Source organism: Schistocerca nitens, chromosome 2 (assembly GCF_023898315.1).
Source record: "Schistocerca nitens isolate TAMUIC-IGC-003100 chromosome 2, iqSchNite1.1, whole genome shotgun sequence".
NCBI lineage: Eukaryota > Metazoa > Arthropoda > Insecta > Orthoptera > Acrididae > Schistocerca > Schistocerca nitens.
Genome location: NC_064615.1, coordinates 223,281,014 through 223,305,782, shown reverse-complemented (window position 1 = coordinate 223,305,782; position 24,769 = coordinate 223,281,014). Strand labels below are relative to the sequence as shown.

Genomic DNA, 24,769 nt, shown 5'->3' with positions numbered 1-24,769 from the left:
GGTGGCTTTCCCAAAATCAACCCCTTTTCCTAGACATCTCCAGTCCTTTTCCTTCACCCTTCTTCCTTCTCCTTCAACCCTTCTGCCTGAAGAAGGAGTTATTGCCAATCATAACAGTCTTTTATGTGAGTGTGTTCTGCCGCCGCTTGGTGAGCAGATATTTTATCTATCCAATTAAACAATTATCAATAATTGATTGTTTTCGTTGTTATATTAGACCATGTGGCAATCATTCCTTCTTATTTAACCCTCTTGTCAATCTTTGTTGTCGTCTGTCTTGTTCAGATTTCTTCTGTTTATGTGTTAATCCATTCGTTTATTTATCGTTATCGCCAAGATTAATCATCACTTTGTTCCTACATCTTTTCTAACACTGATTTCCGTGCTCGTACACGGGTCTATTTTCATTTTTATTTGCATATAACAATTCCATTTTTATTTGCATACAACAATTTACGGTTCATTACCCTGCTTGACTTCTCCCGATCGTCCGTAACCAATTTATTCGCAAATTTGACAGCTATTTTTTCTTTTTTCCATCCACTTTTCTTGTTTATACATAATTCTTTCAAGTTTTTAGCATTTGTTTTTCGGCAAATCGCTCTGATCGACTTTTATTGCCATCTCTTAGCCACTTTAATTGCCAAACTAAGCAGTTTATATTTTCTCCTATGACTTCCGCTTTCTTTTTACCCCATTTCTGAACTTTCGTCTGTTTTCACTTTTCCGGTCGATTTTTTTCCTTTTTCGCTTTTATCATTTGTCGTATCAATTTAGATCGTCCACTCATTACACCTTATTATCGAATTCCGTACGAATTTTTCTAATTTTCCCAACTTTTTTCGTTGCTTTTCTTCCGTTTTTCCATCTTTTCCACCCACTGCTTATTTTTTTTTCCACTCTCAGATTTTTAACCCTCTAAACTGTCCTCTCTTGCGATGATGAATCCCATCTCATATTACATCCATTCTTTCGAAAACATGCCTTTGCACTATCAAAACCACTGTCCCACATTGTTTCTTGAAACCTCCTTGTCCCTTAGAGTTACTCCAAAAAGCCTAACATTGAAAGCCCCTGTTTTTGGATGCAGCCCTACCTTACACCAGGCTCTTTTACAGTTTCAAATATAGCAATCTCTTGCTTTTACCCAAATAATTTGTGACCTATATGCCTCATCAACAAATTTCCACTCTACCAGACTTCTCTCCTTCTACAAAATCCTGCAGTTATCTGCCCCTCATGTTTCCTTTTAGCAATTATAAATAGATGGAGCCTACATTTTCAGCCCAACAGTATCTCCTGTCTTATTTTTTTTTTTTTTTTTTTTTTGTTTTGATATCTTTAAAGAATGGTATGCTTCTAATAATTTATTCATTTTCTCTGTTATGAAGGTTTAATTTCTTGAACAGGAATGTGTCAACTGAAATGCTTTTGAATATGCAAAACTAATTATTACTGTAGTTTGTACTCATTTGTTGAATAGCTCTGGGAATCATCTCAACCAACAATTTTAAGAAGAATTTTTACCAACTCATTTAAACCAATGGTAATCAAACGTTTCTGATCGAGAGCCAATACTGGCATTATTGGGCAGCACCTCAGGTCACATATGTACTGACCTTATCATTAGTTGGTAACCTACATAAATTAATATGTTTTGAGACCCCAATAGGCTAACTATAGTAAGGGTGTGATATGTTAGCTGTCGGTCCCCAAGTACTGATTGTTAAAATTTGGCACAATTCGGAACACTTTGTGTTGACTGTTTTCAGTTTCAGATTACTCAACTCCAAAGTTGTGACACTGTTATTGCCTGACCATGTGTTGTGTTGACTGTGTGAGTGGATGATTAACTGCTTATTAACAATAATTTTATTTGCACTTAAATACATTATACAATATGAGATACACTCAGAAGTGTTTACTAAAACTTTTGTATGTAACTTTCTTCTAGTCAGTATGTTATATTACAACAGCCTCAATTTAATTTCTTATTCCTTGCTACAAACATGTACCACATTTGAGGATGACTAACTCTGTGATGCGCATATTAGAATCCATGTTACTTCCATGTCAAAATTTATAACATAGCACCTGGTCGATAGGAGCTGTGCATGCCTGTGATTTGTTAGTACATACCACATTTGAGGATGACTATCTCTATGATGCGCATATTAGAATCCATGTTACTTCTGTGTCAAAATTTATACCATAGCACCTGGTCGGTACAAGTTGTGCCTGCCCATGAGTTGTTAGTACTAGATGGCAAACAATGAAACATAGCCCCTCTCACATCCTCTAACCCTACGACCACTGACTTAGATCATGTATTTTTCTCCAACAGCATTTGATTTATAGATAAAAAGGTTACTACTGGTTCTATCAGGCATTTCTCATGCTGAGGAAATTTAGATTAAAATTTTTTTAGGAACTTCCTGGTAGAAAAGCTGTGTGCCAGACCGAGACTAGAACATTCTGGAAACATACTTCAGGCTGTGGCAAAGCCATGTCCCCGCAATATCCTTTCTTCCAGGAGTGCTAGTTCTGCAAGTTTCGTAGGGGAGCTTCTGTTGAAGTTTGGAAGGTAGGAGGCGAGGTACTGGCAGAAGGAAAGCTGTGAGGATGGGTTATGACTTGTGCTTGGGTAGCTCAGTTGATAGAGAACTTGCCCGCAGAAGGCCAAGTTCCTGAGTTCAAGTCTTGGTCCAGCACACAGTTTTAAACTACCAGGAAGTTTCATATCAGTGCACACTCCGCTGCAGAGTGAAAACCTCATTCTGGAATATTTTTCTCCATTTTGCAACTAACTAGTTACACTCATCTTAAGTGTTTTAGTTCACTATAAAACTATGTGACTACACAACACCTTTTTATGTTGTGCCATGTTGACAATAAAATTCTCAAAACATTGATAGTTTAACTCTGAGCATCTGAATAACAGAATTAATGTCAGATAATAAGTCTACTTTACACTGTATGTTCAATAACAGGGGTCACACTTATGGTTATTAACTATATGACACTGTAAGATTCATTCTAATGAATCTCCATGTACCTGTAACAGTGTCCACTCCACAGTGTAAAAAGTCAATCATCATCAATGTCTATTTCAAGCATAGCAACTTCTGATCCACTACCAACTTTCAACTTCATTAACTGCCGTAACTTAACAGTTCATTTAGATGCATTCTCTTATGATAAAACACTGTCTACAGGGAAGTTATTGTCCTGTGTATGGTGTTTTTATTTTGGAAATAAACACTTTATTTCATGCTTATTTTAAAAATAAGAACAGCATCTGCATGACAATGACTTCCCTCAAGGACTTTGCAGAGCTGTGGACCCATACATACAAAAGATAAAACATTGGTCATACAATTCATTGTCTGGAATACTTCTATGACACAAAAACATGTTACTGTGCCGCTCTGTTCTTCACAACAAATGGAGATTGGTACAACCATATTCATCAAACTACTCACTGGTAAACAGTCAGATTAAGTAACAAAATAAATTCTGTAGAATCTGGAAATTTCAGACACATAATAAGTTCCACTGAAAGGGACAAGGACATGAAAGGAACAAACTGATGAACACTGGAAAGTGAGGTGAAGAGAGAGAAACAACTTACTCTGAATCTCAGGCTCAGGGCTCATACATAAAAGGGGAGGGAGAGAGACAGAGAGATAGATCGATATACATAGAGATAGAAAGAGAGAGAGAGAGAGAGCACTGAACTGCAACAAGTAAAACAGCTCACTCAAAATAATGAAAATAGGTCAAGCAAAATGATGATGTCCAGTACTACATCCATGTCTAAAGATATTTCAGTAGTTTCATATATTGATGACAATAAAACAATATTTTTAACATTACAGTATTTAAATATCAGTTTACTGGGACTTACATGCCAGCAGCATCATTATCGCAGTGGCAGTGACATTTCCTGGTGACCTTCTCCAGCAGCCAGCAACTCCAGTCCAGAAGGCGACAAATATAGCAATAAATGCCACAATGAAGAGTGCTATCATAGCACGACCCATGTCTGCAGAAAATATAGAGGTATAATGGCTGTTAAACCAAAAAATAATTCTTACACTTACTTAAGACAAGTAAAATTCTCATAAGAAAACCGTAAGATTATGCATTTTGTAAGTATTAAGTATCTACAGCAATTTTTTAAGCCTGCCTACAATAATCCAGAACATTGGTCAATAACTCAGTCAAAAATTACTACTTCATTTATAAAGATCAACACTTGTCTTGCAAAAAAATACTTTGCAAGTGATGAATTATGCACCTACTAATTGGCTTGCAAATTTATTTTCAAGAGCTTCAGGAAGTCTTCTGGCAAATACTCTTCTACAGTCACAATCAGTTTCTGATTAGCAGCCTACATGGATTTTTTAACCAAATTTAGACAAAATTTTACAAGAGGTTGGTGAATCTCAAAGCTGTGATCACTAACTTACTTATCTACGTATCTCACAACTGAAACAACCCCAGTAAGGGCTTTCCTTTGTTAGTTGTGATTGTTGTTGTTGTTATCTTCAGTCCAAAGACTAATATGATGCATTTCTTCACAGTAGTCTATCATGTGTAAGAAGAATCATCTCTGAATAGTTACTGGAGCAGAACTCATGATTTGAGGAACTAAAACCAGTGTAAAATGATCACACCATCCACAGTACCTTCTCAGCAAACTTCAGACTGGTAACAATTTTTTCCAGCATGTAACACTCATCTAACACCTCACAAAAACCAAAAAGACCAACTGAACCATACAAGGTGTAATGTAATTCAGCAAAATGTAGGGCAAATAGGACATTATTATTGAATAAATTCTCGTGTATTTTTCTATCTCAGTTGCACATCTTTAATTACATGACATGTTTTGATCATTCTGAATCATCTACAGATCTAAAACAAAGCAAAGCTAAATATGTACCAACTAATAATAAAAATAAGTAGGAAAGAATTATACATAAATAATTGTATGAATAAAAAAAGACTTAAAATTCATGGTAGCAAGTCTATATAAGCTAATGTGTGGAAACTGTCCAAAAGTTCATGTAGGTCAAACAGGCAGGACATTTGGAATATGCTTCAAAGACCTCACTTCAGTTCACAATAATAAAATAGCATTTGCTGAACATCTTCTAACATCAAAGCACACTGTTGGACCATTGATACAGATTTGGAAGTGCTGCACATTGAACTTACAAGACACCTCTGGACAATATTTGAATGGTTGAAGTTTTTATATATCATCTGCAAGAGTCTGGCAACACATTAAACCTGCAGAATGATTTTATTAACAGGCCTCTTTCAATCATCCACCTCGATGCACTGCATGTATGAGCAACAGTCCCACTCACCAAGAGGGGACAATGGCAGTGGATCTGCTCACACACCATTCTAGCAACAAGTCAGCGTGCAGACTGGGGGCATACATTCTGTAAAACTGTGTGCCATACAATGCCACCAAGTGTAGGAAAATGCAATTACCTCCAACTTTCATAACCTGTTCCCTGTAACTTCAGTTGCCACATATAGTTTCATGGTTTTATACATTCAATACTTTAAAATATTTTTTACATTTAAAGCACTTAATTCAGTTCTAGGCACTCTACATAATTCTATACTTTTATGGTCTTTATGTGTTTTACTATTTATACATCGATTGTTATATACTTTAATGTTTTAACAAGAATTTTTATACAATTTTACTTTTTATATTCTTAATTTGTGTAGCCATTTTTTGTAGTTGCAACGACAGAATGAAAACACCATCAAGAATTATTTTTTATATTTTCAAAGCAAGACCTTATGGTTTTATCCTTTCAATATTTCACACTTTTAATATTTTATGACACTAATTCAGTTTACTTTACTTCCACTTCTGTAATTTACTATTTTATCCCTTTTACATTTTTACATATGTCCATTGGTCTACACTTTTAATATTTTAATGGAAAAAATTATATGAGTGATATCTTGCAATTTTAGTATAATACCCTCTCTCATTAAACCTGTAACAACCACTATCCTCGCCCCCTACCCCCCTCCCCCGCAACGGTCTTCTTTCCCCGCTCTCAATCCTACTCGTCCCATTTCATAATTTTACTATTTTATGGCATTCACAGTTTACACACTCAGTATTCTAGATTTTTAATACTCTAATGAGAATTTTTACATAGCTGTGCTTTTTATAGTTTTAGTATGAGGCCCTATCTTGCTGTTTTGTTAAACTAATAACATCCCTACCACTCCACCTACCAGCTTCCTTTCCCCTCTCCCAATCACTCTCATTCCATTTCCCCCTTCCCCATTCTTTCTTTCTCCCTCTCTCCTACCACCATCAGATAACCTTTTTACAACATTGACTGTCATTGTAAAACACAGTACTCTGTGATGGAAATCACTAGATGCGATGTGGTACATATGTAGACAAACAAATGATGACAACTACAAAAAAAACTGGAAGAGTTCTTAAAGAGAAAGAGCTTCACAAATTGAGCAAGTCAATAACATGTTGATATACATCCAGTTATTGGGCTTGGCATTGATTGATAGAGCTGTTGGATGTCCTCCTGAAGGATATAGTGCCAAATTTTGTCAAATGGGCATTAGATCGTCAAATACTCGAGATGGTTTTTAGGTTCTGCCCACAGTGCTCCAAACATTCTCAATTGGAGAGGGAACTGCCGATCTTGCTGGCCAAGGTTGACAAGCACGAAGACAAACTGTAGAAACTCTCACCACTTGTGGTCAGGTATTTTTGTTGTTGTAGTCTTCAGTCCTGAGACTGGTCTGATGCAGCTCTCCATGCTACTCTATCCTGTGCAAGCTGCTTCATCTCCCAGTACGTACTGCAGTCTACATTCTTCTGAATCTGCTTAGTGTATTCATCTCTTGGTCTCCCTCTACGATTTTGACACTCCACACTGCCCTCCAATTCTAAATTGGTGATCCCTTGATGCCTCAGAACATGTCCTACCAACTGATCCCTTCTTCTAGTCAAGTTGTGCCACAAACTCCTCTTCTCCCCATTTCTATTCAATACCTCCTCATTAGTTATGTGATCTACCCATCTAATCTTCAGCATTTTTCTGTAGCACCACATTTCGAAAGCTTCTATTCTCTTCTTGTCCACACTACTTATCGTCCATCTTTCACTTCCATACATGGCTACACTCCATACAAATACTTTCAGAAACAACTTCCTGACACTTAAATCTATACTTGATGTTAACAAATTTCTCTTCTTCAGAAACGCTTTTCTTGCCATTGCCAGTCTACATTTTATATCCTCTCTACTTCGACCATCATCAGTTATTTTGCTCCCCAAATAGCAAAACTCCTTTACTACTTTAAGCGTCTCATTTCCTAATCTAATTCCCTCGGCATCACCCGAGTTAACTCGACTACATTCCATTATCCTTGTTTTGCTTTTGTTGATGTTCATCTTATATCCTCCTTTCAAGACACTGTCCATTCCGTTTAACTGCTCTTCCAAGTCCTTTGCTGTCTCTGTCAGAATTACCATGTCTTTGGCGAACCTTAAAGTTTTAATTTCTTCTCCATGGATTTAAATACCTACTCCGAATTTTTCTTTTGTTTTGGGTATTATCTTGCTGAAACATAAGCCCAGGATGGCTTGCCATGAAGGTCAATAAAACGGGGCAAAGAATATCATTGACATACTGCTGTGCTGTAAGGGTGGCATGGATCACAACCAAAGGGGTCCTGCTATGAAAAAAAATGACATCCCACACCATCACTCCTGGTTGTTGAGCCATTTAGTGAATGACAGTTAGGTTGGTATCCTATCGCTGTCCAGGGTGGCACCAGATATGTCTTTGGCCTGGAATCTCATTGACTGGAGTAGAATTGTCTTCAGTGATAAGTACCACTTCGAATTGAGACCTGATGACTAACAAAGACATGTCTGAAGCAAATGCAGGCAGTAGTGGGATACCAACCTGACTGTCACCCAGCATATGGCCCAACAGGGCCATTTTATTTCAAAGCTTGTCATCTGCAGCATCCTTACAGCACAGTGATATGTTGACAATATTAAAGGCCCAATTTTTTGCCCTTCATGGCAAGCCATCCTGGGCTTACATTTTGTCAAGATAATGAACACCCGCACATGATGAGTTTCTGCTGCTTGTTTTCATGCTTGCCAGCAAGGTCGCTGGATCTCCCCCCTCCTACGAACATTTGGAGCATTATGGGCAGGACCCAGCAACAAGCTCAGGATTTTGACAAGCTAATGTGCCAATTGGCCAGAATATGGCACGTTATCTCTCAGGAGGGAATCTAAGAACTCTATCAATCAATGCCAAGCCAAATAAATGCTTGCATAAGTGCCACAGTTGGTCCAATGCATTGTTGACAAGCTCAAATTGTGAAGCTCTTTCTCTTGAATAAATCATCCAATTTTTCTGAAATTCTAATACTCTACATCAAATTATTTCCATCCCATTTAGACAATTCCATCATGGTGTGTCATTTTTTTGTCTTAGAATGTATATTTTTTATGTAAATACCAAATACTTTGTAACACATCCACGTATATCCTAACCAACCTAATATCACTACAAACAGTGATCAAAGGATGAAAAATAAAAAAAAAAATACATAAAATTTTTTGGTGGTGCTGTTCTTTGTTTCGCAGTCTCCAGGCTATGAGTGATATGTGATTGAGGTTTCAGTGTTGAGAGCTGTGCAAGTTCCTGTCAGTAGTATTATGTTTTTTAATAATGGCTGTGGTGTTATAAAGTCCTGTTATTTCCATTTCTTTGTTATATAATTTGCAGAAGGGCACTGTCAGGAATTTGGCTAAAGTATTGAGGATGAAACTTGACTTGACATACTTGACTTAATGCCTTTGGCCCCAACGGGGGCATAGGGCATCCAGGAGAACTCCCATCCGTCTCTGTCTTTGGCCATTTGCCTCAATTCTGCCCAGGTCTTGCCAACTCTTTTTGCTTTCCCTTCCACTGTCCTCTTCCATGTGCCCCTTGGTCTTCCTCTCTTCCTTGTTCCCTGGGGATTCCATTCCAATGTTTTTTCTCGATGGCTCCATCTGGTATTCTCAAGGTGTGCCCCAACCACCCCCATTTTCTCTCTCGTATCTGGTCTTCTATAGGTATCTGGTTTGTCATTCGGCAGAGCTCCTCATTACATATTTTTTCTGGCCATCAGATATTCATGATGCGTCGAAGACATCTATTTATGAAGCTTTGTAACTGGGATGTTATCTTTTTATCCATTTTCCAGCTTTCACTGGCATACAGATGGACAGCCTTCACATTTGTATTAAAAATACGGATTTTTGTTTTGTATGTGATATTTCTATTTTCCATATTGGATACAATTGTATGAAGGCAGCATTTGCCTTTTTAATGCGGTTTTTCACGTCATCTCCAGCTCCACCATAAGCCACTGTACTACCCAGATACAGGACTGAGTTGACAGTCTCCACCTGCTGCTCACCTATTAACAGTGGCACATCCATGTTCCCTGAATTTAGTCTCATTTCCTTTGTTTTGCCTGTATTTATCTTGAGGCCAGCTGTCTCAGCTTCTTCTTTCAGCAAGTTTAATTTAGCTTGCATATCAGTCAGCCTTGGAGCTAATAAAACTATGTCTCTGCAAAATCCAAATCCTCCAGACGTTCATGGATTCCCCACTGGATTCCTCGTCTCCTGCCTGCTGTGACTCTTCTCATAACAGAGTCTAGAATGAGTAGAAAAAGTGTTGGTGACAAAATGCAACCCTGCCAGACTCCAGTTGTTACTTTTATGGGTTCTGTCATATTTCCCTTGTGGAGTACACAGCATTTGTAGCCATCATATAGATCTTTTATGATGTTTAAGATCTTCTGTGGTATGCCATACTTCCGCAACACCTGCCAGAGCACTTAATGTTTCACGGAATCAAAGGCCTTTTGAAAATCAATGAATGCCAGGTACATGGTTGCTTGGAATTCTTTGCTTTGGTCTAAAATTATCCTAAGAGTATTAATAAGATCAACACAACTGTGTTGTGCCCTAAAACCGGTCTGTTCTTTACACAGTCGCTTTTCAAGGGATTCTTTAATTCTGTTTAAAATAATTCTGGTGAGGACCTTACTGGGCACTGACAACAATGTAATACCACGCCAGTTGTTACAGTCTGACAAATTTCTCTTTTTTTGGGAGCTTTACCACCAAACCATTTTTCCACTCCTTTGGAGATTTCTCTTCAAGCAAAATATGCTTCAGCAAAGGATGGAGCATTTTAACAGTACTTTCAATATTGGCTTTTAAGAGCTCTGGTGCTATGTTGTCTAGGCCTGGAGCCTTTGTATTTTTTAGTGTTTTCAAGGCAATCCTAATTTTATCCATTGTGGGGCACTGCAAATTTATATCTTGATCTTCTTCGACTTCCTCTGGAACATCTCTTACCTGTTCCTCTTGGTTGTCTTCACAATTTAACAGTTCCTTGAAGTGCTCCTCCCATCTCTGTAGCTGTGCCTGTTGAGTTGTAAGCATCACCTCTTCCTTGTTCTCAACTGGTCCTTCATGTCTGAAGTTCTTCATTGACAACCGTTTGGTAATGTTGTAGAGCTCTTTCATATTTCCTTGTCTTGCTGCCTCTTCTGCTAATTTTGCTTGCTCATCTATCCATTTCCTTTTATCTTGACGTAGCAATGTTTTCACTTCTTTGTTCACTCCATGTATTCTTTATGTGCTTCGCTCTTCTGCGCTCTTGTCTTACAAAAATTTAACTTAAGTTTTAGTTCTTTCCTGTAGCTGATTTCATTCCACGTAGCATCGGAGATCCATTCCTTCCTTTGATGTGCCTTAAATCCTAAGATTTTTTCTCCCACATCTAAATAACTGTTTTTGATTTTTTGCCAGCATGTTTCAATTCCCTCTTCCATAAAGTTTTCTTCAGAGAGGACCTGGAATCAGTTTTGTAGTTCAAGGGCAAATGTTTCTTTGATCTGTTGGTCTTTTAATCTTGCCACATCTATTTTCTTGCACCTATGATTGAGCTTGGTTCTATTTGCGACTATCTTCAGTCTGAATTCCAATTTTTCAGGTCGACAGTTCCTTGAAACTGCTGTCTCCATAGCCTGAATTATTTTAAAGTGGTCATTTTGTTTGCATGTGCAAAAGCACCATTATTTATTTTCAGAATTCTGGTTCTGTTTCCCTTACAGGGAGAGGTCTTCAGGGGTGTAATTGCCTTTTTGTAACAACATATGTGGTTGTATAGTTTGTGCACCCTTCACCCAGGTGGGTCTGTAATACTGAAACAATAACATTGATTTTTGAAACCTCACTGCGGTGTAGTGGTTAAGTTATTTGGCAGGTATGCTGAATGTCACCATTATCTTTACCCAGTTAATTGTGATTACACAATGTGATACCTGGTCCCATAACCTGCATAACAGTATAGGTGGTCTCCAAAAGTTTATCCCATACCTTGGGACCTCTCCTTATTAGTTGCAACTATTCATTATACATAAAATACAGCCTTACTTTCTGACTCTTTTTTTCTTTTTTAAATTCTCTTTCACTTAAGCCAAGATCTACTGGAAAAGTTCAGTTGGATAGCTTCGACAGGGTGTCATGAGACAAACAATCGAAGACTTCTACTTGGTGGAGAGGATTTCTCCCAGTTTATGGAAACTTGGATAATTACTCGAGGAAAAGATCAGATGGACTCAGGAAAAAAATTCAGAACAAGAGTTCTATGTTGCTAGAGTGTGGAGACACTATTGACTGGCAGTTTTGTTTCATTGCAGAAATGAAACATATTAGGGAAGAAGCCATGGAAATATGCTGTCTCAATGAAACTTGGATAGACATTAATTTGAAACTTGGGAAATGTTGTTAGAAGGATGATGACAGTGTCATGGGGGTGGGGAACCTATAAAAGACTTATTATTGGAAATGATAGATTGAAGAAGGGGTTTGTTAGTGAGGCACAACTAAAATTATGGAGTAAATCAACAAAAGGTGACTATCATAGTCAGATGAATTTGGAAAACGTATTCTCCAAAATATTCTCCTACAGCTGCCATTGTGATGGATATCATAACAGACAGTTGGAAAAAAAATCCCACACAGTATGATACTAAAGTGAGGATGTTGCAGTGGCTGCAAAGGAAGTGTGTTGCCTATAATGAAACTGCGAGGAACCAGGCTCTGGTTTGTTTAATTCAAGAACACAGACCTGCTAAAAAGTCGTATGTAGTTGACGAAATGGCAAAAGAGAAAAGCCACACAGTTGTCCACTTGCTGCCCCATAATTGTCATGTAAGTGTGACAACTGGCATGGACCAAAGTGAGAAGATTATTTATGGAGTGCTACATTTCAGGGGACATGACTAGTGACAATATGTTTAGGACTGCCAGTGAATCCCTTCCGTTAGTAGCTGCAGACGACTGGGAAGGATACTGTAACGGGAAGGTCCAACAACTGGAAGAACTGGAGGTGCAACGATATCATTGAAATTGCAATAGACAAAATTTTTGGTGTTTCTGAATGGGACAGTAGCGATGAATCGTGGACAGAAGAGGAATACAATGAGAGTGATCCTTAGTGATTTATTTCTACTTGCAATTCATTGTTACAGATCTCAAAAAATGTTCAAAATATTAATCATTCTTTTTATTGCCACAATTAATTTGGAGCTGCCTATGCGAACTACACAGAATTAGTAGCAACAGGCACAATCATTCAACAGGAAGCTATAATTCTCGATTTTAAGCTTTTGTTATGCCGCTGTCTGAGTTTTTATTTTCATAGATGCGCAATACATAGCAGTTGGCAGCTGGTACAGCAGCCAGGAAATGGCACTGACAAAGCTGCTTGGAGCATGAACTGATTTGCAAATGCAAGTGCAGTGCCAGCACTACAGGGCTTACGTGTGGGTTTTTCACCCCTCTGTGTCCCTTCTATTTACTCCTTTGGCAACCAGTGTGCTCAGAGTCAGTGGGCTGAGCTTGCTCCCTCCCCGCAGCCCCTCCCTCCCCCCTCCCTCCTCACCCATCCCAGAATCTGTTCTTCACCTTTTGAACAGACTACAACTATCAAAGACACAGAGCATTATGTTGTGCATAGTACTTACGGATCCTGGCCATTGCATCTTCTGAGAATGTCTTGGTAGTGTCCTCTCCAGCATGGATGTAATAATCAATGTTGTGGCAATGTGTCTCAACTGGGCTGAGGTATGTGGCAACTGAAAAAAATTGTAGTTATTAAAAATGGGCCAAGTAGTAGATGCGTAAATGATAAAAATTATCTAGATGGAATACACATTTAGTATATATATTTTTCTATGCATTCTGGAGCAAAAAATAACTCCAGTTATGTGAAATAACAAACACTCTACAGGAAAATATACAGTTCTTCAGAGCAGAATAATATTACATGCTGAATAAAAGAAAAAAAAAAACGGAAGGATCAAAATAAACTTCAACTCAAGTTTCGGAACAGAATGGCTTCATTAATCAATAATATTTCTTCAGAAAAAAGTAATTCCTTTAAATACTTGAAGCTACTGGTTTAACTCACATTAACAATCGATTAACAAAATTTATTACACTAAATTTCTTTTTAGATTACGGTACATTTAATGACCAGTACAGTTTGTCAGATGACATTGGCAGAACGTATAAGAAAGTTGCACTTGCATTTAGTCTGCTGACACCACATAATTTCATAACAAACACAATGCAAAAAGGCCAGAAAATATGAAGTGTCACAAATTAAAACAATTTAGTAATGAAAATGAAGGAACGTGACATTCGGAGATAAATTTGAGCATGTGTGTATGCAGAAAAGTCCGAAACGGTGATCACTTCGTAATGACTACAGTACTACAAGGGGTGCATGTTGTTAGATCGGCAGTGTTGCTAGCGGCTGGACACAGAGCACAGTAATATCATTTTGTAGACAAATTAACTGTAGCGCCTATTTATGGTACTTGAAAATTCTTTTGCCCGATTGTATTACGACAGCAGACTACAGTCTCTGAGACTAGCTACAAATGAGAACAATGAAGTACGGTACGTTTTAATGAAGGTTGTGAGTATAAATATATTTATAGTCTATAGATGACACTCGGAAAAATTTGAAAAATGCCATGATTACCCAACTGCCTCCTGCTGTTAAAAATTGTTCATTTAACATCCTGTTTCAGTCAACAGACCATCATCAGGTTATTGGTTCAAATGGCTCTGAGCAGAATGGGACTTAACTTCTGAGGTCATCAGTCCCCTAGAACTTAGAACTACTTAAACCTAACTTACCTAAGGACATCACACACATCCATGCCTGAGGCAGGATTCGAACCTGCGACCGTAGCGGTCGCGCGTTTCCAGACTGAAGCGCCTTGAACCGCTCGGCCATGATCAGGCTATTAAAAACATTTTCAGCATCATACTAGGCGAATATAAAATAACTGACATCAGGTAATAAAACCATGAATTTGTAAAGTACATTGTCAGTATATAAACTGCACTAGAAAGAGCTGCTTATATTACCATGTGACAACACTAACAAATTCATCATATGTCTGACGTCAGTGACTATATTCGCCTAATGTTATGCTGTAAATGTTTTTAAGAACCCGATGATGGACAGACGATGAAAACTGGTTGCTAAATAAAGAATTTTATCAGCAGGTCAAGTGCCTTACGAGTTGTGGGGCACCACCTGAAAAAATACTGATGATACACACGTTTGTATTGTGTAATGTGAAATCGATTTGCAGAATGTTGTACTGTCCCAATACAGGATTCAGGTGCTGCAGTAATTCCAAAAACCGACAGCAACCTGTTCATTGACATTCATTAGAGAGGTAGTTGTCTGTAAATTGTTACTGATATGAAGTAGTTTTTATTTTTATTAAGTTCAAGACTGATAAAATATAGATCCGCTCCTCTGAATAATGCAGTCATTAATTGTCTGTAAATTGTTGCTGATATGAAGTAGTTTTTATTTTTATTAAGTTCAAGACTGATAAAATATAGATCCGCTCCTCTGAATAATGCAGCCATTAATTGTCTGTAAATTGTTGCTGATATGAAGTAGTTTTTATTTTTATTAAGTTCAGGATAGACAAAATGGTTATTCGCTCCCCTGACGAATGCAGTCATTAATTGTACTGATGATCAATAATACAGCTGTTATAAATAATAATGCAATCTGTTAAGGCTCCCAAACACGATCAAACAATCTGTCGAACTGTACTACACCTGACTGCGTACGGTGCTGTTTGAAGGAAAGTTTGACAAGATGGTAGGCATTATTTGTGTTGAAATAAAAGAAGCCGAAGTTCTACAGTTCTTCTATGGATGATGTGGGCTAAATGTTCCCACGTTGTAGTATTTGAATGAACTGTCGTTGGAGAATAAGGTGCAAGAGAATAAATTTTCGCATGCTTACTTCTTCTTTTTCAGTGTGAAGGCGAAGTACAGAGCCAGTGTTAGAAATGCTTTATCTGCATTTGCATCATAAACAAAGGCATCTGCTTCAAAAGTAAAGTTAAATTGACAAACTTTACTGGTACGTGTACGGCTTATTTAACCATCCGTACATAGATAGGAGCGAATCTGACAGACAAGTTTCCTCTTTTCCGAGGGACTTAACAAGTTTTTAAAAGTATCAATGTTCATTCGAACAAATTTGATGTAATCATTGGTTTCCGGGAGTAATATCTCCTTTCTACATCTACATCCATACTCCGCAAGCCACCTGACGGTGTGTGGCGGAGGGTACCTTGAGTACCTCTATCGGTTCTCCCTTCTATTCCAGTCTCGTATCGTTCGTGGAAAGAAAGATTGTCGGTATGCCTCTGTGTGGGCTCTAATCTCTCTAATTTTATCCTCATCGTCTCTTCGCGAGATATACATAGGAGGGAGCAATATACTGCTTGACTCCTCGGTGAAGGTATGTTCTCAAAACTTCAACAAAAGCCCGTACCGAGCTACTGAGCACCTCTCCTGCAGTCTTCGACTGGAGTTTATATCTATCATCTCCGTAACGCTTTCGTGATTACTAAATGATCCTGTAACGAAGCGCGCTGCTCTCCGTTGGATCTTGCCTATCTCTTCTATCAACCCTATCTGTACGGATCCCACACTGGTGAGCAATATTCAAGCAGTGGGCGAACAAGTGTACTGTAACCTACTTCCTTTGTTTCCGGATTGCATTTCCTTAGGATTTTCCCAATGAATCTCAGTCTGGCATCTGCTTTACCGACGCTCAACTTTATATGATCATTCCATTTTAAATCATTCCTAATGCCTACTCCCAGATATTTTATGGAGTTAACTGCTTCCAGTTGCTGACCTGCTACATTGTAGCTAAATGATAAAGGATCTTTCTTTTTATGTATTCGCAGCACATTATACTTGTCTGCATTGAGATTCGATTTAGCAGACTTTCATGGGTAAATCGCTCATTTTAAGCTACTCGCTAGACCAGCGATTTGTTTTCTTGTTCTTCTTTAAACACAATGAAAGGGTCAGGGCCAGGATTGCTTTGTCTGGATTTGTGGCCATTCTCACTACTGTCAAAACACGAACACTAACTGCTTCAAAGCGAGGTTAAACTGACAAACTTTGTACGCGTATGAGCTTGTTTGACAAATCTGTCGTTAGACAAGGGCGCATTTGACAGACAAGTTCGTTCGTTTACAGAAGCCTCTATGTCGATGCGGTATCTGTAACGTGGACATTTCCACGCAGTGGAAACAACCACGACGCACTGTGTTAGCACAAGTAACAGTGAATGGCACAGAATTTTAGTCTCGGACAACGCTGCGGAACCCGCTTCAGATGTGCCGTGAGTATTCAGACGGGCGAGTGGGACGCGCTATCGGACGTTCTTGTGATTATTTCCGACCGAGGCGAGAGTGGCTGCTGGCGATATGGTGCGCATACCGGCGGAGAAAGCGCGCCAGCATCTTGGCCGCTGCGGGAGCATCGCCCTCTGCGACGCACCTGCCGCGTCTACGCACAGCTGCGTTTCTGTCTGCCGGCCCGAGTTCGTCCAGATTTAATATACGGTTGCTAAGCTTAGAACATTATCGAAACAACGCAAACTTCGATATTTCTTTACACGTTGTCTATGCACTGGAACACCATCATTTTGCCCCGCGGGCTCATCTGCTACTGCAAGCACAATTAAATAAAAATAAAGAAGAAGAATTAACGTGAAAAAGTACAGGGAAAAAAAGAACGAAATGGAATGGTGAAAGGATCCGGATCGTGGAATGTTGAAGAAGATTAGCGTAATAAAGGGTGAAACAATGCGACAACACCAGACCTCAGCCAGATTTCCTCAATAATCTATTCTTTCAGTTATGTTCACAATAGAAAGTGCGTCAGCAGCAAACAAATGAGACATGGCCATTAAGTATGAAAACCCACTGTATCCGCAAACTAAGCTGACACCTGCCGCGGGGGCTACTGGAAGCGACCTTACAGCCATTTTCCTACTTACAGTCGTTCCCATCAGACACCGCGCCGCGTGTCAACTTTCTTTGCGCGTATAACATGTAATAAGCATAGGGTACCTCGCAACATCAACGAAATGACACGTGACTTTTGGTTTATCGCTGTGGTTACATTTAACGCAGAGATCAGCTTTAATGTTGTACGAATTTGCCCTGATTTTGCCGGCCTGGGTGGCCGAGCGGTTCTAGGCGCCACAGTCTGGAAACGCGAGACCGCTACGGTCGCAGGTTCGAATCCTGCCTTGGGCATGGATGTGTGTGATGTCCTTAGGTTAGTTAGGTTTAAGTAGTTCTAAGTTCTAGGGGACTGATGACCACAGAAGTTAAGTCCCATTGTGCTCAGAGCCATTTTTGTCCTGATTTTATGCATTTATTAATTAGTAACAAAAGTGGTACTCAGAGGAGCTGTAAAAGATAAAAACTGTGCAGGAAGACAGAGGCTGTAATGCATCCAGCAAATATCTGAGGACGTAGGTTGCACTCCAGATGTTACGCCTCGTGTTTCCATCTCTCGATCAAATTCTCTGTCTGGCCATTCAAATTTACTTATTATTTGATGGTAAACGAGGAATGCTAGAATCGTTTCTTTGCTATGTCTACAGCCGACTTCCTGCCCCGACCCTCTCCAATCCTCGGCTGTGCTCCGGCAGTAATGATCTCATCGTCGACGAGATGTTAACCCCCAATAGTCCCACTTTCGTTTTTTGTGACTCCTGTTTCTACACTCATGCTCATAAATTAAGGATAATTGCAGAATGTGATGCCACACAACGTGGCACTACACAAAACTGGCGCTAATAGCATAAGCACATAGGGAACACACACGACACAGATCTGTAAGTCCACGGTATTGGTGATAAGCTGAGAAGACCGTCCCGAAACACATGTGCTACAAAACGCCACTGTTTCCAGCGCATGTATCCCGACAGCAATATGGGATATGATAGCCATGCACACGTACACAGGCCGCACTACGGATTGGCATACTCTGGATCAGGTTGTCGAGCAGCTGCTGGGGTATAGCCTCCCATTCTTGCACCAGTGCCTCAAGTGTCGTATGGGTTTGAAGATCTGCAGCGATACGTCGACCGAGAGCATCCCAGACGTGCTCGATGGGGTTTAGGTCTGGAGAACAGGCAGGCCACTCCATTCGCGTGATATCTTCTGTTTCAAGGTACTCCTCCACGATGGTAGCTCGATGGGGCCGTGCGTTGTCATCCATCAGGAGGAAGGTGGGACCCACTGCACAAATGTGGCGGACATACTGGTGCAAAATGGCGTCCCGATACACCTGACCTGTTACAGTTCCTCTGTGAAAGACATGCAGGGGTGTACGTGCACCAATCATAATCCCACCCCGCACCATCAAACCATGACCTCCATACAGGTCCCTTTCAAGGACATTAAGGGGTTGGTATCTGGTTCCTGGTTCATTCCATATGAAAACCCGGCAAGAATCACTGTTCAGACTACACCTGGACTCGTCCGTGAACATAACCTGGGACCACTGTTCCAATGACCATGTACTGCGGTCTTGACACCAGGCTTTACGGGCTCTCCTGTTACCAGGGGTCAGTGGAATGCACCTTGCAGGTCTCCGGGCGAATAAACCATGTCTGTTCAGTCGTCTGTAGACTGTGTGTCTGGAGACAACTGTTCCAGTGGCTGCGGTAAGGTCCCGAGCAAGGCTACCTGCAGTGCTCCGTGGCCGTCTACTAGCACTGATGGTGAGATATCGGTCTTCTTGTAGTTTTTTACACTGTGGACGTCCCGTACTGTAGCGGCTAGACACGTTTCCTGTCTGCTGGAATCGTTGCCATAATCGTGAGATCATACTTTGTGGCACGCGGAGGGCCCGTGCTACCACCTGCTGTGTTTGACCAGCCTCCAGTCGTCCTAATATTCTACCCCTCATAACGTCATCAGTATTTGTTCTTTGAGCCATTTTCAACAGACAGTCACCATTAGCATGCCCGAAAACGTCTACACAGTCGCTGCACCGTACTCTGACATGCACCAACACACCTCTGCGTATGCGGACTGCTGCAGGCGCCACCGTGCGGCGATCGCAGGTCAAATGCACCGCATGGTCATACCCCGAGGTGATTTAAACCCGCAAACCGTCCACCAGAGCATTGTTTCACCATGTATCAGCATTATCCTTAATTTATGAGCATGAGTGTAGAACGGCATACGCCAGGAAAGCAGTTTCGGCGAGGTGCAGGATACGAGATGAGGCTCCACGTGTCTCTGGAGAGGCTATGCGCCATTTCCGAGACGTCCTTGCGACGGCAACTTCCGCAGTTCGGGCTTTCGATGGCCCCAGCGGCATTCCGAGGCGATTAGTGTTACTGGCTGCGAGCCCCGCCCTCGCGCGTGGAGTCATTCACACCGCCGTCCCGTTACATAGACTCGGCCAGCCTGCGAAGACACTGCGCCAGCCGGTGGAGCAACCGCTACGCCGATGCGCTGGCGTGCCGACTGCCAATTTACTTGCCAGCCCTGTTGGGGATTCCCTGTACACCCAGAAGAAAAATAGGTAATATGAGCTTCTCACAACATAGGCTGAAAAGTCTGCACAGAGGTCTGCAGCCATATTGTTTTGTCAATTATTAAATATGAGATGTGATAAAAAAACCTAACGGGAATTTTTTAATTTCGCAGGCTTTAAACATCTGATTTTCAAAATTTTTTATAGTGTTGGTGCACATATTGCTGATCTATGTTTGCGTTTTCAGTTGTTTTGAATACTTAGTTTAACGTTGACGGTCAAAAAGGTTATACGTGTTTTCCGAGTGCTCGGCGAATTTTTACTTTCTAAAAAGATAGATCAAAGAATTTGCATTAAATTTTGTTTGAAAACTGGAATAAAGCGCAGCACCGCATTGGAAATGTTGTCTGTGGCATTTGACGAATCTACGTTGAGTAAGTTAAGAGTTTACCTGTGGTATAAACGTTCCAAAGAGGATCGAGATTACGTTGAAGACGCCCTGGACGCCTTAGCACGTCAGTTACTGACGATAATGTGGTAGAAGTAAAGAAAATGGTTCTGGAAAATCGCCGATCACCATCAGCAGTTTTTCGGATGCTGTGGGCATGAAACGTGTAGCAGCAAAGTTTGTTCCGAAACTGCTGAATTTCGACCAAAAACGATGCCGCGTTGACATCGCTCAGGAATTGCTGAATGAAGTCGTAAAGGATCCAGAGCATCTAAAGAAGTTTACAAGAGGTGACGAAATATGGCCGGCCGGTGTGACCGAGCGGTTATAGGCGCTACAGTCTGGAACCGAGCGACCGCTCCGGTCGCAGGTTCGAATCCTGCCTCGGTCATGGATGTGTGTGATGTCCTTAGGTTAGTTAGGTTTAAGTAGTTCTAAGTTCTAGGGGACTGATGACCTCAGATATTAAGTCCCATAGTGCTCAGAGCCAATGGAACGAAACATGGGTGTACAGGTATGGCGTCGAAGTCAAGGCCCAGTCGTACCAATAGAAACTGCCTGAAGAGCGAGGACGGAAAAAAAAATTCGACGAGTTCGACCACAATGAAGGTTCTTCTCACAGTTTTCTTCGATTACAATCGGACAGTGCATCATGAATTCCTGCATTATGGTCGTACGGTCAGTAAGGAACACTACCCGGGAGTTATGCGCCATTTGCATGAAACAATCCTAAGAAAAGTCTAGAATTATGGCAAAACCACTCGTGGGAATTGCATCACGATAATTCTCCCGCTCACAATTCAATGCTTGTTCGTGATTTTTTTGCAAAAAAAAAAACCGTTATACTGCCTCAGCCACCATATTCGCCGGACATGGCTCCCTGTAACTTCTTTCTATACCCAAGGGTGAAGAGAACCATGAAAGGACGTCGTTTTGCCACCACTGGCGAGATAAAAAACAGAACTGCTGGAGGAGCTAAACATAGTAATGAAAAGTGAGTTTCAGAAGTGCTTTCAGGGTTGGAAAAAGCGCTGGCACAAATGTGTTATATCCGAGGGGGGAGGGGGATTACTTTGAAGGGAACAAAGGTGATGTTGTTGAATAAATGAAGATTCTTTAAGAAAAACAAAAATCCCCGTTACTTTTTCATCGTATCTCGTATCCATCTTTATTCCACATTTCTCTCTCCCTCTCTCTCTCTTTTTATTTATTTATTTATTTATTTTGCAGTTAATATCGGTACGACACGTTTCGGTAACTCCATTGGCAGAAACAAAAGTACGAGCAAATACATTCAGACTCAGCTGGACATTAAAGATTTTTTAATTCAAATAAAAAATGTGCGATCAAACGGAATATTAAATAACTGCGAAACAGGGTCTCCCTCGAGACGACTGTTACCTCTATGAACAGTTTGATGCTACAAGGCGCATTCGAAAAGTGAGGATTGTTTGCTTGTATTTAAATATTCACAGCTGAAAATAAAGTTGCACTAATACAGTGCCACCCAGTAATTGTTTACGAAGCCACTGTAGTTCTTTAGTTGTTGGTGAAGAAAGCAAACGATAGTAGCCTTGAAAATCGTTGCTCCCGCCAGGTGCGAAGTACGTGTTGTAATTCGATTTTAGTGTGAAAAGGTCGCTAAAAATCGCTAAAATCCAACAGTAGCTGTGCCCTGTTTATGCGCCTTCTGTAACTGGAGAAATGCGTATAATATTGGTATCTAAACAAAGGTGCATGATGATGAATGGAATAACAGTCCCAGTATCCCGATCAATAAGAGGATCAAAATCTGCGATCTTTACAGGTATGACGATTGCTGACGAATTGCTTCTTGCTGGACGCACCACTATTTAGCGATTCTCGAGGAAAACTTCGGATACTGTGAACTGTTTAAAAAAAAAAAAGAGACAACAGACAACGTCAAGGGGAGGAGCGTTTTGGACCATTCTAGTCAGTGGTATCATTTGACATCGCCAAAATCGAGAAAATTCAAGCCTCATAATACTGTCATAGTGAGGGCCGGGTTCGAGAACATTTTTCCACACAAGTGACGTATTATTTGGCACCCCCTCCCCCTCCTCCTCCCTCAGACGTAAGTTTGCCTTTCCTTGGGGTCTTGGTAAAAGTCCTGCGATCACTTAAACTGGCGTTCCCGGTCAAAGACTTTGAAACCCCAGGGATTTGGGTCAAATCGGAATATTTTCCCAACACACACAGGGTGACACGGGGAGCGAGGACATGAGAGTGGGGGGAGCGGGTGAGGGAGGAAGATTCCTCTTCTGTCTTTCAGTGTTGACAACGCCAGCGTGCGAATCAGCAGCCATCATACGAATAAAACCATGACGAATTAAAAAAAAAAACCTTAATGAATATAAATGATACAAACTTATGTAAGTTGGTGTACTGCAGTATCGAGATATTATGTCTGTGCACGGGTGTGAGGAGTGAAACGTACACATGCAAAGTTGGCTTGCCTGCGGACAACTGTCTGGCGAGCGGGATGATGGCGCGGTGCATTCGATAGTTGATTGTCGACGCATCTTCATTGTCCTCACAATCTAGTAAATGTAAATGTCGTGTGACTAGGGCCTCCCGCCAGGTAGACCGTTCGCCGGGTGCAAGTCTTTCGATTTGACGCCTCTTCGGCGACTTGCGCGTCGGTAGGGTGAAATAATGATGATTAGGACAGTACAACACCCAGTCCCTGAGCGGAGGAAATCTCCGACCAAGCCGGGAATCGAACCCGGGCCATTAGGATTGACGTTCTGTCGCGCTGACCACTCAGCTACTGGCTAGTGATCGAGGAAAAGGGTCGTATTTTCTTTTAAAATATGTGCTACATAGAGGATCGTTTCTCTGAGAGATAATACACTGTCCGGCCACATAAATATGACCGCCCACGAAAATGGAAATGACCGTTTGGCGTCACTGGCCGGGAGGCCCCTTGCGGGGAAGGTCCGGCCGCATTGGTGCATGTCTATTACATTCGACGCCACATTGGGCGACCTGCGCGCCGGATGGGGATGAAATAATGATGATTAGGACAGTACAACACCCAGTCCCTGAGCGGAGAAAATCCCCGACCCAGCCCGGAATCGAACTCGGGCCCGTAGGACGGCAATCCGTCACGCTGACCACTCAGCTATCGGGGCGGACACCGCCCGTCAAAAGCTCGGATAACCACCTTTTGCAGGGCGGACCGCTGCGAGACATGCAGGAAGAGAATAGGTGAAGTTCTGGAAGTTACCGACGGGGATGTGGAGCCTTGCCGACTCCAGTGCTGTGTCTGCGCTAGGTTCCTCGGTTGAGGAACCAAGACGTGTACAGCCTGATCGAGGTGACCCCATAGATTGTCAATTGCATTTCAATTCGGGGATTTTGGTGGACGGGGGAGTATGGTAAACTCATTTTGGAGCTTTTTGAACCACGCACGTACACTGCGAGCTGTGTGACACGTTGCATCTACATCTACATATACACTCCACTAGCCACCAAGCGGTGTGTGGCGGAGAGCACAATTCGCGCCAGTCATATCCCCCCCCCCCCCCCCCCCCTCTGTTCGACTCGCGGATCGCAGGAGGGAGTAACGACTGTCTGAACGCCTCAGTACGAGCTCTAATTTCCCTTATCTTTGAATGGTGATCACTGCGCGATTTGAAAGTTGGTGGTAATAATATATGCTCCACATCCTCGGTGAAGATCGGATTTCGGAATTTAGTGAGCAGCCCCTTCCGTTTAGCGCGCCGTCTATCTGCAAGTGTGTCCCACTTCAAACTTTCTATGAGACTTGTAACGCTCTCGCGATGGCTAAATGTACCAGTCACGAATCTTGCCGCTCTTCTTTGGACCTTCTCAGTCTCTTGAATCAGACCCAACTGGTAAGGGCCTCATAAAGACGAACAATACTCTTAAGACTGGACGAACTAACGTATTGTAAGCTATTTCCTTTGTTGAAGGACTGCATCGCTTCATGATTCTACAATAAACCGCAATCTAGAGTTTGCCTTACCCGTTACTTGCGTAATCTGATCATTCCATTTGAGATCATTTCGAATAATCACACCCAGAAACTTGACGGATGCTACCGCTTCCAAAGACTGGGCATTTATTTTTTACTCGCAGATTAATGGGGATTTTCGCCTTGTTACACGCAGTAGGTTACACTTACTAATATTGAGAGATAACTGCCAGTCATTACACCACGCATTTATTTTCTGCAAATCCTCGTTCATTTGTCCACAACTTTCGTGTGATACTACTTTCCTGTAGACTACAGCATCATCGGCAAACAGTCTAAT

The 24,769-nt window shown here is 41.1% G+C and overlaps 1 protein-coding gene across 2 annotated transcripts in view; it reads right to left on the bottom strand.

The window, feature by feature from the left end:
- Window positions 1–24,769, bottom strand: part of LOC126235944 (uncharacterized) — a 336,591-nt gene that overhangs the window by 19,396 nt on the left and 292,426 nt on the right. For both annotated transcript variants that reach the window (XM_049944915.1, XM_049944914.1), the window contains exons 3-4: window positions 13,135–13,245; window positions 3,908–4,045 (exon numbers count right to left, since the gene is read on the bottom strand). In XM_049944915.1, the coding sequence (XP_049800872.1) occupies window positions 3,908–4,045; window positions 13,135–13,245 (249 nt within the window). The remainder of the gene's footprint in view (window positions 1–3,907; window positions 4,046–13,134; window positions 13,246–24,769) is intronic.